Source organism: Doryrhamphus excisus, linkage group LG8 (genome assembly GCF_037039965.1).
Source record: "Doryrhamphus excisus strain RoL-2023G ecotype Guam linkage group LG8, RoL_Dexc_Guam_v1.1, whole genome shotgun sequence".
Taxonomy (NCBI): Eukaryota; Metazoa; Chordata; class Actinopteri; order Syngnathiformes; family Syngnathidae; genus Doryrhamphus; species Doryrhamphus excisus.
Window position 1 is genome coordinate 16,681,481 of NC_136364.1, and position 10,295 is coordinate 16,691,775.

General features: G+C 38.5%; 1 protein-coding gene across 1 annotated transcript; it reads right to left on the reverse strand.

Annotated features, from left to right (window-relative positions):
* Positions 1-191: 191 nt before the first annotated feature.
* Positions 192-8,341, reverse strand: LOC131134806 (multidrug and toxin extrusion protein 1-like). The gene is made up of 17 exons (XM_078792922.1): positions 8,147-8,341; positions 7,969-8,070; positions 6,454-6,522; positions 6,225-6,373; positions 6,096-6,138; positions 5,959-6,003; positions 5,204-5,301; positions 4,993-5,090; positions 4,431-4,544; positions 4,295-4,362; positions 4,121-4,229; positions 3,967-4,042; positions 2,297-2,366; positions 2,076-2,208; positions 1,885-1,979; positions 895-981; positions 192-632 (listed from the first exon to the last, which is right to left on the reverse strand). Exons 1-17 carry the CDS (start codon positions 8,255-8,257, stop codon positions 348-350), a joined length of 1,752 nt encoding a protein of 583 aa, XP_078649048.1. The 5' UTR covers positions 8,258-8,341; the 3' UTR covers positions 192-347.
* Between the last annotated feature and the right edge of the window lie 1,954 nt (positions 8,342-10,295).

Consider the following 10,295-nt stretch of genomic DNA (forward strand, 5'->3'; position numbering starts at 1 on the left):
ACCAGTCCAGGGTGTACCCCGCCTCTCCCCCTTGTGAGGATAAACAGTAAAAAATGAATGAATGAACTAGTTACCACATACATACCGCAATAAACAAACAGCAATAATAGTAATTGTAATGGTTTATTTGTTTGTGACCAAAACACCAAATGTGGATGCTTATGGAAGTCACATGAATAGCACACCACACATTTATTCTATAAAAGTTGAACCCATTTACACTCCTTCTATAAGAGACAGGAAATTGCAATGAAACAAGAACATTAAACAAGTAACAATGCACTTCACTTGACTTTTAGCTGCACATTGACAACAAACACTATGGACTGATGAAGTTCCGCCTTTCCTCAGGAGTCAAGCAGAGTAGACGTTTGTAGAGGATTGTTTGTGCTATTGACCACCTCCATTGTGAAATTGGCCTTGTGTGTGAAGAGCGGGCTCTCTGGCAAAGGCACTAACAAGTGCACACAAGCACCCACGACTAGGAGGCCCAATGCAGTCAACATGGTGATGCCTCTTCGGATTATCAACTGGGACATGGGGAGATGGTGGGTACGCTCCTTGACCACATATTGACTCACTGTGCTCCCATCGGGGCACTCTGTGTTCACATGTAGGTAGCCATCCACTGACTTGGGAGGAAGCGGAAAAATGCTTATATTCATCATAGATACACTTTGTTAGTAACACCTGTACAATCTAAATATATTTAATTTCACATTTAGTGTGGTAGAGTGGTTGTCTAACAACCTGAGGGGCTGCTGGTTCGATCCTCCATTGACAAACACCTTACTAGAACATTCATTCTATATTCAATCAGGTCATATTCAGGATTCACATGCAATTTCTACTCATTTTGCTTCATCTAGTTACATTATAAAAAAATCCACTTACATTGTCTTGGTCCTGTGGCTGTTCAGCACTGTGGTTAAACGTGTTTTGTAACGCCACATTTGTCTTTGCCTGGGCTTGTTTCAGGGCCTGCAAACAACCAAAGACAAAATTACCGATGTTTCCTTATTAAGATGCTGTATAACTCATCAGAATCAGAATCAGAAATCAGAATCAGAAAAGGGTTTATTGCCAGGTATGATCAAACACATACTAGGAATTTGTTTTGATATAGTAGGTGCATACACATCTATTAAAAAAGAATGAAAAATACAAAATATACAGAATAACAGTATAAATACGTATATGTACACAGTTTGTTTTTTGTTTGTTATTCCGGAAGTGCAGTCTGATTGTTTTTTCTAAAAGTCCAAACTGGGCGTTAATGTAACGCATATAGTGAAAGTGTTGGAAGAATTGTACATAAAGTTATTCTATTTTTACTATATTCTTATGACCTATTTTTACTATATTCTTATGACCTATTTTCTTATGACCTACAAGCATTTCATATCACTCACGTGGCAAAAGTAAGATTAATGTTGTGTCGCTTGCACATTTGGTGTATATCATGATTAGAGAAAACAGAACGTGACAGAACATTCTATAGCTGCATGTGACCCGGAATGTATATGTGTGTGTGTGTGTGAGTGTCTCCAGAAGATCACATGCCAAGGAGGAGATACCCACACACTATGGATAACATGTTGTACGAAAGAACCGGTTTCAACTTGTTTAGTTAAACCCCCCTTCCCCTTAGCGGTTGAAATCTCATGTAACTAGGGCGTTCCTAACTGAATAAAATGCGAGGAGAAAGGTGATTGTCTCAGAGTTGGTAGGAGGATTGTAACAGTGCAGTCTCCATCATCTCTCCTTGCAAGTAAAAAGAAACTCAACTCTCTGTGTCTCTCTTTGTACAGGCAGTGTTTTACAATCGTCGGGTTTTTGAACCTGACGGAAAGTCATCTCAACAACAGTAGCGTCACACTGTACCTCCTCTGTGATTTTCTGCCAGTTCATTCGAAATATGACAATGATGTAGAAGATGGATTGCAAAATCACGCAAATGAGGAGACCCAACCAGAAACCTGTGAAAGACAAACACCCAGATTCCTTTACAATGCTATATTTTGGTGCTTTATGCAAAAAATTAAATAATAAGCCATCAAGTAGATACTACTTACCTAAAATATTCAGTTTAGCAACAAACATGAATGTAACACTGAGTGTTAGGCCAATGCAGTAGAAGCCAATCAAATTAGACACAGCCGCTATCTTCTGCTTCCCAGTCCCCATAAAGATGCCGATGCAGACACCCTGGAGGAAGGCAAGCAAACAATCACGCTTTATATACTGATGATGAATCGCTATTCATTTCCAATGGATAATTACGTGCAATACTCACCACCAGTGCATCGAAGAACAGATGGAAGCAGTAAACATTCATTAAGTCGCAAACCCGACTGATGATCTTCCTGTAACGATGATTATTAAAACTATTACTATTTACTTTATGTGCAACAATACAATAGTTTCATTCACACAATGGATACACATACTTTGTATTAATTTTTAATGTTATACTGTATGTCCTTCATGTGCTCTATATACACTAAGACTGACTTAGGAGTTAATTTAACTTACATAAGAAATAGACTTAAATCTTGACTGGGTGATATTTGGTATTTTCTAAATGGCTGATTTAGTGCAGTGGTTTCCAAAGCGCCGCCCCTGGGTCCATTTATGGCCAGTGGCTGTGTGTATCAGTCAAAATAGAAGAAGAAAACTAAATAATTTAATGAATTACAAATAAATTAATTAATTAATATAATTAATTTAATGAGAAAAAAATGTCATTTTAGTAGGATGAATTTGAAATATTCAAGAAAAAATACTTTTATTTTTAAGAATAATAAAGTCATCATATTATGAGAAAGAAAATAACAAAGTTGTAATTTTTGGGAAAATAGGTTGTGAGAAAAAGTTATAATGTTACTATGTTAATGTTATTATATAATGTTATAATGTAAGAATAAAGTCAAAATATTATGGGAGTAAAGTCACAATTACAAGAAGAATATTTACAGGAAGACTACAAAAAAATTACAAAAAAACTACAGAAATTGAAAAAAAAATATTTATATATATATTACAAATTATATAAATTATATATATATTACATAATGGGTGTAAATTTAACATAATTTCATGAAAATATACTTAAAATTTAAGAGAAAAAGCTGTATTCTAACAAGTCTCAATTTTACAAAATAAACTCATATGATGACAGAAAATGTTGTTTTATAGCATAGAATTGAAATATTACAATATAATGATATTATAATGTGCTTTTTCACCTTCTGTACATCACAAAATGTATGATATAATGATATATGATGATATAATGATATAAAATGCATGTAATTTTTTCTTCTAAGTATACCTCTGTGGGTTCATTTGTCAAACTCAATTGCACAGGAGGCCAAAACTCAAAGCCAACTTTAGGTCGCAGGCCGAAACTGGACACTGAATTTATAAGAAACCATCTTCTTCAAACCTTCTTGTCCTTGAAAGCAACATAATTGGTGAATGTATGACACTCACATGCATCGTCAGTTCATGCACACAGAAACTCTTGTGCTCTAATAAAATTGCCCGATTTGGAGAAAATGTCACAAATAAATAGATAAATATTCCAGTTCAGACAGTGCTAGGATTGGAATACTGCTATGGTTGCGTTTTCAGGCTGGGACAAAATGCACATGACAGCTATAGTGAATGTGTTTTTATGCAGACGGACATTCTTTTTAAACAATCCACTCATGTGAATAGGCATTTATTTTTCACATTGAAGTAGGGGAGCTGCGCATTTTTGAAAATATCAGTGTTTTATTCCTGCTTGAAATGTCTACTTTCCGAGTCTCTGAGGCGGAGAATGTATTGTGACTGCTGACTGGATGAGACAAGAAAAGTGAGGGGAAGTGGGTGTTTGGGCATGGTTGTTCCTTTGAGTAAGGTCATCATCGACCACCTTCTTATCATCCTCTCAATGCCAGGTCAGCCATAAAAACTCACGGGTCAGAAGTGAAGATGAAGCCAATCACAGATTTCGCAGAGCCGAGCGTGGCTCCCTCAACAACAGCAAAAGCAGCTCCAAAACAAAAACATGACATCATATTGAATGACCAATGACCATGCATACATGAACTTCGAGCAGCCATCAACTAACCTGTGAGCAACAGCGACACCTTACAGGTGAGGAGTGCCCCTGCCGTGTTTCCTGCACCCAGAGCGTTGCCCACTCGAGCACAAGCCGCAGCTTGGATACCAACCGGGATCTGTTATATGGATAAATGGAATAAAGTCACACCGATTCAAACAATACAGAGAGCTGCCAGCATACCATGTAGATCAAGTTTGCAATGGATGCCAAAGCATGCTGGGCTGCCAGCTCATTTTTACTCATCATCCCTGGACACAATATCAACTTTTCAATAACATTCCGCAAGCAAACATATTCATTATATGCTTTTTTTTACCTGCAAAGAATTCCCCAAACTCATAAATCCACCATTCAAAACATGTCATGAGTGTACTGGGAATGGCCAGTTTCATGAAAGCACCCCACTCCTGCAGTGAATCCACGGACCAACCTGCAGGGGGAGTGAGATACTTACCTATGTGGACACTCACCAGCCACAATATTAGGTACACTTGAACACTCTCATGACATTCAATAAATGATTCTGGTTTTACAATAAGAGTTTTGATTGACATTGTCAGAGAGTTGATCATTTAACAGTTTGTTTATTATTTATTATTTTAGCTTATAGTGGTCTAGTGGCGCCCTGTGATTGGCTGGCGACCAGTCCAGGGTGTACCCCGCCTCTTGCCCGAAGACAGCTGGGATAGGCTCCAGCACCCCCCGCAACCCTCGTGAGGAAAAGCGGTAGAAAATGAATGAATGAATGAATGAATGAATGGTCTAGTGGCCTTACTAGGGAGGATTACTGCTATAATATTCTGTGTGATATTTCTGACAGTGTCAATCACAAGTAAACATAATCATTAATTATTAAATTCATAATAAATATAAGTCACCTCCCCATGTTGTTTTATGAAGCTTTTTCCACCAGATGTAAGCAAACAGAAAGACACAGATGTAGATTTCGGATAGGGTGTTTGCTGCTGCTGAACCGCTGGAAAGCACATCAAATCACAATCATATGATACACATGGAAAAATGATGTGCAATGGAATTATGGAATTATACATATAATTTCATGCTTTTGCTGTTTGTGTGGGTACTCACCCAACTCCAAGCTTGAGTAAGTGAATAAAGACGTAGTTTGTCACCACATTGGCAATGTTTGCCATGGCAGCAGTATACACCTGTGGCAGTATTATACCCTAACAACAGAGGATATAATGAGTATTGACATTTTTTAATATATATATATATATATATATAATATATTATATGGGTAATTTCTTAATTTAATGTGCATATTTTGAAATATGAGAGGAAACCGGAAGCTTTTAGATCACTGGTTCCTAAAGTGTTGTACGTCAATTGCCTTAGGGGATACGTGAGTAAAAATTAAAAACAATTAGCGCCTAATACTCAAAATGACGAGTGCGCCTGAACTCCTCACAGTACTGGGACACCGCAGCAGGAAGTAGACAGAGCGGCAAGTTGTTACTAGCTCTTTGTGCATCATATTAACGTAAGTTAAAATGATTACTTTGTACTTTAATGGTGTTTCACCATGAAGATTTAATTCTTATTGACGTTCCAATTAAGCAGTGAAAACCTGGCACTGTGAATGGAGATTCATCCGAAAATTAGCTTTATTGTTGGTTGTATTTAGATATTTTAGTATTACAAATACTATTAAGAAGGTGGTAGTGGTTCTTTTATAGTTGGGACATCATGGAAGACGACCATTAAATAGCCGCTGTACACGCCATAGAGTTAAAAGCCGGAAATTGACAGCAGAAATGACAGTAAATATGCTAATGCTATAAGGCAAATATCCCACAAGTGTCTCAAGATGGCCGCTACACCTGGTTCTGAAGGTAGGCCATCTGTAGGTGATGTAGAAACATTGCCTAAAAGACATATAGACAGATTCACTTTGACGGCAGTTGTTTATAAAAAAATAAGCATGGACAGATATGGAGCAACAAAATATCCAACTTACAGGTATTGCTGGAAGGTATGCCGTAATATATAGTTGAGCGATTCTGAAATCACAAGTTCAGTTCAGAGTAAGGACACACTGTCGACCCTGCAAAGTTGCTGGTAGCAGTTTATGGTGACCGTTAGTTACCGGGTCACCTCAGGGTCCTGGCCTAGGAGGAGCAGGATGGACTGAGCATTGAGGAGCAGACCCCAGCATGGCAGACAGAACAACAGCAATATGATGACGCCTCGCTGAAGGATCACGCCCACACGCATTAGATTCCTACCGCCGAAGGTCTGTACCACAGTGTGTGAATGTTTCAGTATTTCAGTATTTTAGCTTGAAGGGTTGTCAGCGTGAAAGTCTGATTCCCAACCTGAGCCACCAGGGTATCACATGCGAAGCCCAAACCCAGTCCTGTCGCTGAGGTGGTGACACTGATAGTCTAATAGAAAGAAAACACAATTGATTAACTAAATAGGAGAGGGACTTATTGGTCAAATATATTGAATTGCTTTATAGTGTCTTACACTGAGAAGCATATTTCTCCAAATATATCTTTAAAACAAGAAAGTCATTTTTGTTGTTTTTTAGGAATATAAGAAAAACATAAAGGTGTTATCTGATTACAAGCATATATTTGCATGTCTTTATTATTCATTCATTTATGTTCTACCGCTTATCCTCACGAGGGTCGCGGGGGTGCTGAAGCCTTTCCCAGCTGTCTTTGAGCGAGAGGCGGGGTACACCCTGGACTGGTGGCCAGCCAATCACAGGGCACATATAGACAAACAACCATTCACACTCACATTCATACCTATGGACAATTTGGAGTCGCCAATTAACCTAGCATGTTTTTGGAATGTGGGAGGAAACCGGAGTCCCCGGAGAAAACTCACGCATTCACATGCAAACTCCACACAGAGTTGGCTGAGTGTGGAATTGAACCCCCAGGATTACACAGTCTACAAAAAAAACCGAACAGAAGCAAAACAGTGAGTTTTGTCGAACTTTATTCTACCATTTAAAAATACACTCACTGTATTTTTGAATTAATCTTCTTCCACAAATCCATGAAAGTACTCATCTTCTGGATCTGAATAGAACACCTGGCCAATTTCCCTATCAAATATGTTATTTCTCAGGTATACCTCTGGAGTGTTAAATTGCTGTGTGATGAATAGTGTTCATTGTGAAGTTTCTTCCTGCAAAAGATGGGTTCCCTCTAGTCATTGTCAGAGTCAGTCTCGTTGTCAGGTATTGCTGTTCAGCAATGATGAGCAGCTATTTTAGCATCCACAATCCATTGACATATGGTGGCGTAACTCTGCGTAACTTCCGTGTTCGCCATCTTTCATCCATCACTGTCACGTCACTCGCGACATCTCTTTGAACGCCAATTGTCACGCCAATTGTCACACCAATTGTTAATCCTCCTGGAATGAATTCCGAATTTCGAATTAATTTGCTTCACTTGGTTTTTCCACAGTAGCGGAGAGATAGGCACTACGTTGTTTTGCAACCGTACGTTCATCATGTTCTTTGATTGGTTTATTGTTGCTAGCATATGTATGATACATATTACATACCGAAGTAGCACAACATTTTTACAGATTTTGTGTTGGGATTTCACGACAGTTGCAAAAATTATTATTTTTTATTATCCTAGTTAGAGTGCCAACATGACTTTTTTTTTCTGAACAAGAAAGCTTGTCAAATTTTAGATGTTTTTTTGCTATCCAATGCACCGATGCAGTCAAATCAAATTCCTCGTTTGCGGACATATATTCTTGCTAAAAAATGTGATTCTTATTTGCAGATACATGCTTTTCATTGGACGGTATGAATAATCACATCATGAAGAAAACCCATTGAAGCCTTGAGCACTCACAGCAGATGCTAGTCCATAGCCGGCCATCACCTCATTCCTCAGACGGCCACAGAACATTGTAATCACAAAAGGAAGTAAATAATTGAGGATTCGAGAGATGAGCTAAAAAGACACGAAAAATACATGTTGTCACTTATCAATCATGTGATCTTCGCATGTTGTGCTCGCAGGTCCTTACAAGGGGCCCCATCATTCTCAAGAGATGGTACAGTTCGTCCCTGATGTTCCGGGGAATCGTGCGCCGCAGCCAGCTGCAGCAGAACATCTTGTCACTGGCTGCCTCCTCCATTGTTTGCCAGAAGTGTTTCCCAAGTACTGCACTTCCTTTTCTTCTTACCTCTGTTTCACAAACTTTGGTTACTAATTCATAGAGAGGCTGTCACTTCCCATTGGAGCTGCTGGAGCAGAGCAGAAAAGTCCATCTAGATAATCAGGAGTCACCACGTCCTGCCAATGTTGTAATCTTATTTCACTTATCTGGTAAGGACTTCTGGAGGTGAAGGAATTTGGGAGAGGCCTTCTCTTAGCCAATCACTGAAGAACGGCAATGATGATAATGATCCACTTCTCTGCCGCTTATCCTCACTGGGGTCACGGGTATGCTGGAGCCTATCCCAGCAAGAGGCGGGGTTCCCCCTGGACTGGTCTCCAGCCAATCACAGGGCACATATACACAAATAATCATTGACACTCACATTCATACCTATGGAGTGGCCAATTAATGTGGGAGGAAACCGGAATACCGGGAGAAAACTCATACACGCACGGGAAACTCCACAGAGGTGTCCAAGTGGAGATCCGAATCCAGGTCTTTCCAATGTCCTGACTGCATGGTCTACATGCTAACCACTTGGCCACCAAATAACATGAAAGAAAAAATCCGCAATTAAAAATAACACATAATGGAAAATTTAAGCAATAATGTCTTGTGTTGACTCATGCTACTCACTACGGTTAGAAAAAAGAACGCACACATAAAAATCCCCAAAATTTTGTATTTTGTAAACCCCAACCAAGTGGTTTCCGAACTTTTGACAGCGATGTATCCCTTCAGACATTTCACCTGAATCCATGTACCCACTAATCTTGCACACTTAAAAACACACGCTCATATTAAATGACTTAAAATATTCAACATAATTAATAGTTTAGGAATTCATAGACAAAAGTGTGTATTTTGAGTGGTGACAGTTGGATAAAGTTCTACATTTCGGACTGATAAATAGATAAGTGATCCTCCTACGTATCGTTTATTCCAGTCTGATCATGGCATCCTTATGTTTGAATGGCTTCAATTGTTGTTTTTGTCAGTATTATGTACTTTGGGCTTCATGTGCATGTTAGGTGTGTTTCCTGTAATTTTCAAGTGTATGTCAATGCAGGAGCAACTTGTGCCCGAGTAATTACACGATGCACATGAATGTACCATTCCAAAAACACTGACTGTGTATTCAATCAAAAACCAGAAAAAAATAAAAACAACCGACTGGCAGAAAATATCCCTAAGATTTCTTAATTAAAAGTGTGTATTTTGAGTGGTGACAGTTGGATAAAGTTCTACATTTCGGACTGATAAATAGATAAGTGATCCTCCTACGTATCGTTTATTCCAGTCTGATCATGGCATCCTTATGTTTGAATGGCTTCAATTGTTGTTTTTGTCAGTATTATGTACTTTGGGCTTCATGTGCATGTTAGGTGTGTTTCCTGTCATTTTCAAGTGTATGTCAATGCAGGAGCAACTTGTGCCCGAGTAATTACACGATGCATATGAATGCACCATTCCAAAAACACTGACTGTGTATTCAATCAAAAACCAGAAAAAAATAAAAAACAACCGACTGGCAGAAAATATCCCTAAGATTTCTTAATTAAAAGTGTGTATTTTGAGTGGTGACAGTTGGATAAAGTTCGACATTTCGGACTGATAAATAGATAAGTGATCCTCCTACGTATCGTTTATTCCAGTCTGATCATGGCATCCTTATGTTTGAATGGCTTCAATTGTTGTTTTTGTCAGTATTATGTACTTTGGGCTTCATGTGCATGTTAGGTGTGTTTCCTGTCATTTTCAAGTGTATGTCAATGCAGGAGCAACTTGTGCCCGAGTAATTACACGATGCACATGAATGCACCATTCCAAAAACACTGACTGTGTATTCAATCAAAAACCAGAAAAAAATAAAAACAACCGACTGGCAGAAAATATCCCTAAGATTTCTTAATTAAAAGTGTGTATTTTGAGTGATGACAGTTGGATAAAGTTCTACATTTCGGACTGATAAATAGATAAGTGATCCTCCTACGTATCGTTTATTCCAGTCTGA